This window comes from Grammomys surdaster, unplaced genomic scaffold (assembly GCF_004785775.1).
Source record: "Grammomys surdaster isolate TR1022 unplaced genomic scaffold, NIH_TR_1.0 354, whole genome shotgun sequence".
NCBI classification, from domain to species: domain Eukaryota; kingdom Metazoa; phylum Chordata; class Mammalia; order Rodentia; family Muridae; genus Grammomys; species Grammomys surdaster.
In genome coordinates, this window is record NW_021604773.1 from 1,017,492 (window position 1) to 1,025,321 (window position 7,830).

At 51.8% G+C, this 7,830-nt stretch overlaps 1 protein-coding gene across 1 annotated transcript in view; it reads left to right on the forward strand.

Moving 5' to 3' along the window:
- The first annotated feature begins 223 nt into the window (after positions 1-223).
- Dact3 (dishevelled binding antagonist of beta catenin 3) overlaps positions 224-7,830 on the forward strand; it is a 14,296-nt gene continuing 6,689 nt past the window's right edge. The window contains exon 1 of the mRNA XM_028779551.1: positions 224-472. Coding sequence (XP_028635384.1) covers positions 224-472 — 249 coding nt within the window. The remainder of the gene's footprint in view (positions 473-7,830) is intronic.

Genomic DNA, 7,830 nt, shown 5'->3' on the forward strand with positions numbered 1-7,830 from the left:
CCTGCGTCACGAAAGGCAGCAGCCAATAGCAGGCCGTCGTCTTGCCTTCAGGGGCGTGATCATGCAGATGAGACGCGGGTGGGCGGCCCAATGGGCGGGCGCCTATGCAGATGAGACGGTGACAGCCCGGCCAGCGGGCGGGCGGGCTGCTGGGGCGGGGAGGTGGGACCGGCGAGAGGGGCGGCCGTGGGGCCCGGCCGGGCTGGGGCGGGGGGCCGCAGCCATGATCCGGGCCTTCTCGTTCCCGGTGAGCCCGGAGCGGGGTCGGCTGCGGGGATGGTTGGAAGGCAGCCTGGCCGGGCTCTGCGAGTTGCACTGGCTGCGAGAGAGGCAGGAGTACCGCGTGCAGCAGGCGCTGCGGCTGGCCCAGCCCGGGATGGGGGGCGCCGAGGCTGAGGACGAGGAGGACGCCGAGGAGGACGAGGATGCGGCAGCGGCGCGCAGGGCCGCGGCAGCCCTGGAGGAGCAGCTGGTGAGGGGTCGCCTGTCCGTGTGTCCATCCATGCATCCCTCCCTCCCCCATTCGTTCCCCCACCTCCCTGCTTGTGCGTCCGTCCGTCTGTCTTGGTAGTGTATGTTCAGCACACCGGTCCTAGGGTAGGAGAGCAGGCAGGGGGAAAAGACAAGAGAGAAGACTGGAGACCTGGCCTCCCCTACCCCCAAATAGAGCCGGATAGATAGGATGCACGGCCTCTGTTGGACTCAGTGTGGACCCTGTTAACCATCCTGGACACCTAGTGTGTTAAACCGAACATTCGGCTTCTTACAGTCTTCCCATCTCATGAGGCCTTGAAAGTCCCCATTTTACAGAGAGCGAAACTGAGGCTTAGAGACAGGAAGAGACTCACCCAAGGTCACACAGCCGGCATTCAAACATAACCTGCCTCTGGGCCTTGCTACCCGGGATCCATCTTTCCTTAAGTCTCCAGGGTGCTTGGAGATCCCTGGAGGGGGCGGGTTGGGGGAAGGGGAATCTTCAGGCCTCTGGAGAGAGAGACCCACTGCTGAGAAGCTTACAGTCCCTGAGGACCCCCCCCCCCGGGGCATTTTGATCAACCCAATGACACTTCTTACTCCTACTTGGTCCCATGGCTCAGTGATTGGGGAGGCCAGGTGGAAGTAGTTGGGGAGTGAGGGGAGAGAGAGTATGGTTCTCTGTGGTATTCTAACGATGACTTTCAAATTGAAAGGCCCCAGCTCTTCCTCCCTACATCACTCCTTGAGTTGGAGACCCTTTCCGGTTGCTGCCCCAACCTTTCCATACCACAGCATCTGTTTCATTTCCTTTACCCTGTCCCTGTCTCTGTGGTCTTCCAGACCTGTAAAGCTTCCAAAGCCAGGGGAGATTAGAGATGGGGTCGTGCTCTTGTCTCTAGGCCTCAGTGCTTCTCTGCCTAACGTCTGTCTCCATCTCTCTTCCCTTCCCCCAGCCCACTCCCCTGGCCCATCCCCATCCCCATCCCGGTCCCTAAGCCTCTATGTGTGTACATGTGTGTGGTCAGAGCTTCCCGTTTAGGGAAACCTGAGCCGAGGCTGTGGGGGTGGGGAGGGGGCTCTGGCTGTTGCTGACCTCGGCTGCCCCCTCCCCAGATGGGAAATGGGGAAAGGGGCTGAGGCCAGACGCCCAACCCCACCCCCAACCGGCCTGACCGTGCAGGGAGTGGGACCTTACACATTCTTCTCCAAGCAGAAACAGCTGTGGGAGGCCCCGCCCCCTCCAAAAGTTACAGAGGAGGGGAGGTATTCAGCAGCTTCCCCTGCCCTGCGCTGCCCGGGCTTTGCCAGACCCCTCCGTCCATCCCACTAAGAGAGGGTGGTGAGAAGGCACTATTGCAGACCTGTAGTGGTCTGGCCTCTTTCCTTCCTCACTCTCTGCCCCTCTTACTCAGTGCTTACCCCTCCTGGCTGGCATGAGGTGGTGATGGGAGAGAGGACCTGTCCCTCACACTCCGCCCCTTCCCCACTGTAAGCAGTCAAGGCTCAGCCCAGCCTCAAAGAGGAGGCGGTGGCAGACTGGGACAGGAGCCTGGCTGATGGAGGAGTAGAAAACCTCTAAATATAAACACCTCTGGTGTTGAGGGTTCCTGGGTCTGTATGAAGAGGAAGTTGGGTCACCCCTGATTCCAGAAAACCCTGTTATAAGACAACCTACATCTCCATCCATCCCTCAGAAACACACTCCCTACGAAGCAAAACGAAAAACAAACAAAAAAATCCCAAAAGTTAGACTTGGTGACTCTGCGAGGCATGACGTGGGCATGTCACGTTCAGAGTGGCGGTATTGCAGAGAGAGAGGTGTGGATATTGTGTATAGAGGGGTCCTGTTTGCTCCGAGGAAGGAAAAAGATCCCTTCCAGCAAGGAGGACTTGGGTTAGACTTGCAGAAGGACTTCTTAACATGGATGAAAGGGCACTGGAATGTAAGGAGAGGAAAAAAGATACAGGAAACTGGGCAAAGGAGCCTCCAGAGACATCAGGTATTTAGAGATGAACTCAGGCTGTCTGTTCCCCAACTCTTGACTCCTCCCCCTGGTGGAAAAACTGAAATGACAGTTGTGGAATCCATCATGCCTCAAAAAGTCCATCGTTTTACATGTATTTTCATTATGCAAGCAGTATTAGAAATTATCCCTTGTGAGATACTTTCTTGTAATAGTGTAAACTGGCCTTGATGAAGTGCTGTAAAAGAAACTGCTCTTTCAACTCCTTTTAGCTTCTCCTGGGAGCTTATGAGAAACCACGTTGTGTGATGCCATATTGCAGATAAGGAGAGGAAAGCCCAGAGAGGTCAAGACACCCACCTAAGGTCTTACAGCCGGGCAGTGGAAGAGATGATTTAACACTGGGTGGCAAGTCTCACTTTAAATATTCATTGGTCCGCACAGTTCACCTCGTCTTCCACTTGATTCTCTATGCTGAAAAGGCCACTACCATTTGGCTTGGCTTGAGTCTGTTCTGACTTTTTCTAACATATCTACTCTTAAAAACAGTTTGCACACCAGGAAAGAAATGGAGACTACTCAACAGAGCTTTGCTTTTCTATTTACAATCCAGGGGATGGAACTAAGGGTAAGGAGCAGGATAGGCAAGTGCTGTAGCATTCAGCCACGCCCCCAGCCCCTCACTGGGGGATCCTAGGCAGGGCTCTACCACTGAGCCACGCCCCCAGCCCCTCACTGGGGGATTCTAGGCAGGGGCTCTACCACTGAGCCACGCCCCCAGCCCCTCACTGGGGGATTCTAGGCAGGGGCTCTACCACTGAGCCACGCCCCCAGCCCCTCACTGGGGGATTTTAGGCAGGGGCTCTACCTCCTCCATTTCTGTTTTTAGTTTAGTTTTAGTTTGGTTCAGTTTTTGAGACAAGGTCTCAGTGTGTAACCCTTGGCTGGCCCTGAAGTCACAGGGTTCACCTGCTTCTGCTGTTTTGTCTGGCCCTATTCTTCTTCTTTTTTTTTTTTTTTTTTTTTTTGGTTTTTGGTTTTGGGTTTCTCTGAGTAGCCCCGGCTGTCCTGGAACTCACTCTGTAGACCAGGCTAGCCTCGAACTCTCAAACTCAGAAATCCGCCTGCCTCTGCCTCCCAAGTGCTGGGATTAAAGGCATGCGCCACCACTGCCCGGCCCTATTCTTCTTTTTGAGACTGGATTTCTCTGATTCCTAGACAGGCTTTGAACTTTGCATACTCCTGTCTGCTTCCTAGAGCACTGAAGAATCTCAGACCCCACCCCTGACCTGTTCAAAGGTTTTGCTGTTTTAGAAAAGTCCAATTTCTTGGGTTAGGTTCCAAGGCTTTGCCCATGGTCCTTGAAATGTGACCCCCTCCAGCCAGAAGTGACACAAGGTGTGGAAATGGTATGTCCAGAAGCTCACAAGCTGGGACTCAGTGACTTTGGATTTTGAAGATCCTCCATGTTTGGTTCCTACCATTGCCAGTTCCCATCAGCAGTGCATGCATATAGAATGATACCCCCACCCCCGCCATTAGATTGTCACCACTGGGTCTGCACTCAGGCCCTCCAGAGGTGAAGGCAGAAAGATTGAAAGTAAATTTTGTTTATTTGTTGACCTTCATCCTTGGCTACATAGGAAGTCCAAGGTCATCTTTGGCTATCTGAGACTGTCTCCAGACCCAAAAAGGATGACGGCACTGTAGCTATCTTCACTTAAGTGAAGTCTGCTATGCCCCCATCATGATGAAGTTACAAGATGACACATTTCTAAGAGTGTGTCCCTATGACTGTGATTCTGGCTTCCTCTCTCCCCTGCCTGTTCCTTTTCTGCTTAGTACTGTATCACAAGAAAAAAAAATCTGCCCTCTTAACGGCTGTATAGTATTCCACCACAAACATTCTGGCATTCATTCGTCAGACATTTCCTAAGCCAAAGGGAGGAGAGTCCCATTGTGAACAAAAGACCTGTGTCCTAGTGAGAAATCACTTCCTATTGAGAGACACGATAAACACGTGACACTCTGATATATGTGTGCATGTGAGTGTGTGAGCGTGTGCATGGGGAAGCAGGAGAAAAGACAGAGCAACAGGGTGCAAAATGGCAAAGGGGCTAGTTTTCAAAGGTGGAGGATGGGAGATCACATTAGAAAAGCCCAAGCAGGGTCGGGGTGGGGTGGGGGCAGAAGCCCAGAGCTCATGCAGCACACACAGTGCGGTGGTAGCCAGAGGGCCAGGCAGCAGACCAGTGTGGTCCACTTGGAACGTGACACAGGTAATTGACAGCAGCCTGCAGCGTTTTGTATTTTTTTCTCAGATGCCTCCTGATACTATATGCACGGACTTTTCTTTTTCTTTTAAATTAAGGTTGACTGATTAGGCCATGGGCATCTGAACACACCCAGAGTGGGGGACATTTGTTGTCCATCATTGCACAGACAGGGCCACATGGGGCTTCTGTTCCCAAGGGGAAGAGGCCAGTCCTGGAGGAGATGAGGGCTGGGGGGTGGGGGAGGACTGTGGCTGCCGCCTAGAGCTAGGCCAGTCTTTCTGCCCTAAATAGGCAGGGCTGGGTGCTGGTCCCGCCCTCCCGCCAGCATCCAGACAAGCGGCTTTTGTCTGAGGGTCAACCGTCTGCCCCTGGCAGCCGCTACCTCTGGTCTCACTGAGTCCCCTGTGAGACATTCCCTGGCCCTGCCTCTGTGGCTTCCAAAATAAGATAAAATCCTAGATTTTTTTTTTTTTTTTAATCACAGAGACCGTGTCTTGTTGACCAGGCTGCCCCCAGACTCAGTAGATAGGCAAGGATGGCTTTGAACTCCTTATCTTCTTGCCTCTACCTCCCTGGTCAGTGCTAGGACTACAGGTCTTTTATACCAACCATACTGGGGACTAAACTCAGAGTTTCCTGATAGGTGATCACTCTTCCGGCTTAGATCCACCCCCAACCCCAGTCCTGAGCATCTTGGTTTATGATGACATACTGAGGCCATCCAGATGGCTAGGTTTACAGAGGGACTTGCAGAAGGCATGAAGGTTGTGTTTCCTTCTGAAGAGAGGAATAATGAGGCCTGTGAATTGCACTGCTTGTGTGTTAGATGAGGTAGCCAGTCTGCTGCTGCAGCAGGAAGCACTAAGAGGAGACTTCCATAAGAACTTCCCTTTGGAGATAAAGGACTGTGCCAGGGAGAGTATAGTACCTCAGAAAGGAGGGTCAAAACTGATGAGGCAGCCTCATGGCCACCCTTGGGTCGGCCTGCTCCTGCACACCCCCCTTTACCACTGAACTCTCCCACAGTAAGAAGACCTGAACTTAAAGCCCTCGTGTAGGGTGTCATGTGCCAGGAACATCCTACTAGAAGATGCAGGCAAGAAGGTCATGGGTTCAAGGTCATGTCCCCCCTACAGACCAAGTTTGAGGCCACCCTGGGCTTTGTACAAGTGAGACTCTGGGTCAAAAAGGAGCTGAGGTACATCTATGGAGTTTGTCTCAATAAGTGCCTGCCAATTAAGCATGAAGACCTGACTTTGAGTCTCCAGTACCCACATAAGAAGCCAGGCAGAAGGCTGGGGTGAGCCTGGGAGAGTCAGGAGGACTGTGGTGCTCAAAGAGCAAGGCTGGCCTAGGCAGGCGAGACCCTGCTTCAAAACATAAGGCCAATGGGGCTGGAGAGATGGGTCAGCGGTTAAGAGCACTGACCACTCTTCCAGAGGTCCTGAGTTCAATTCCCAGCAATCATATGGTGGCTCACAACCATCTGTAATGGCCTCTCCTGGGTTGTCTGAAGAGAGTGACAGTGTACTCACATAAAATAAATCTTTTTTTAAAAAAAAAAGGGGGTCTTGCAGCACAGTCATGAGGACCCTCAGAGTTTCAATCCCACCACCATGTGGTAAGCAGTGTCTTACATATATATATGACTCTAACCGCAGCTCTCAAGAGGGTAGAGACAGGAAAATTGGGCCAACTGAATCCCAGGTTCAGGGGGAGATCCTGTCTCAGAGGAATAGACATAGTGAGTACATTTGACACCCCTCCTCTGACCTCCACACTCACACACACACGTGCGCACACGCGCGCACACGCACGCACACACACACACACACACACACACACACACAGACATCTACATACAGAGGTAAATAAATTTTAAAAAAGATAAGGGAGCTGAGCATGGTAGTACACAACTTTAATCCCAGCACTCAGGAAGCAACAGCCTGGTCTACCAAAGGGAGTTCTAGGCTAGATAAGGCTAGATGGTGAGACGCTCTCTCAATAAATAAATGAACATACAAACAGGGCTGGAGAGATGGTGAGGTGGGTAGGGCCTCTGGCTCTCTTCCAGAGGACCTGAATGTGGTTCCTAGCACACATGTGACTCACGTATGTAACTCCATTTCTCAGGAATCCAATGCCTAGTCTGTCCTCCGTGGGTACCAGGCATGCACATGGTGCACGGGCATAGGTGTGAGCAAAACGTGCATGCATGTAAAAAAATGTGTATGGGAGTGATAGAATCATTTTTTTAAATGGGGGGTTAGCCAATGAGATGGCTCAGTGGGTAAACGGCACTTGCTGCCAAATCTTACAACCTGAGTCAATCCCTGAGACCTACACAGTAGAAGAAGGATCTGAGAACTGACTCCTGCAAGCTGTCCTCTGACCTCTGCATGCACACACACGCACACGCACACATGCACGCACACTCTAGTGTGGAGAGTCAATGAGAAAGACGACTGATTATTATTTGCTTGTCGCACCCCTACATAAAAAGATAGCAGGAGCTGGAGAGATGGCTCAGCAGTTAAGAACACTGGCTGTTCTTCCAGAGAATCCAGGTTCGAGTCCCAGCACCCACCTGGCAGCTCACAACCGGCTGTGAATCCAGTTCCAGGGGATCTGACACCCCCACATATGCAAGCCAAACACTAATGAACCTAAAACAATTATAAAGAAAAAGATACATTTTTAAAAAAGAACTGAGTGGTGGTGGACCATGTCTTTCGTCCCAATACTCAGGAGGCAGAGGCAGGAAGATCTGTGAGTTCAAGTCCAACCTGGTGTACAGAGCAAATTCTAGGACAGCCAGGGCTACACAGGGAAATCCTGTTGGGGGAAAAAATATATAAACTCAGTTGTTAGACCATTTGCATCATAGATGCTTCAGTCTCTGTCCCAATAGACAAACAAGGAACTAGAGGGATGGCTCAGTTGTTAAGAGCACTGACTGCTCTTGCAGAGGACCCAGGTTTGATTCCCACCACCCACATTGTGGCTCAAAACCATCTGTAATTCCAGTTCCAGAGGATCCAACACCCTCTTCCTGTCTCCTAGGGCACTGCACACACATGATGCTCATACATTCAGGCAAAATACCTATCTAC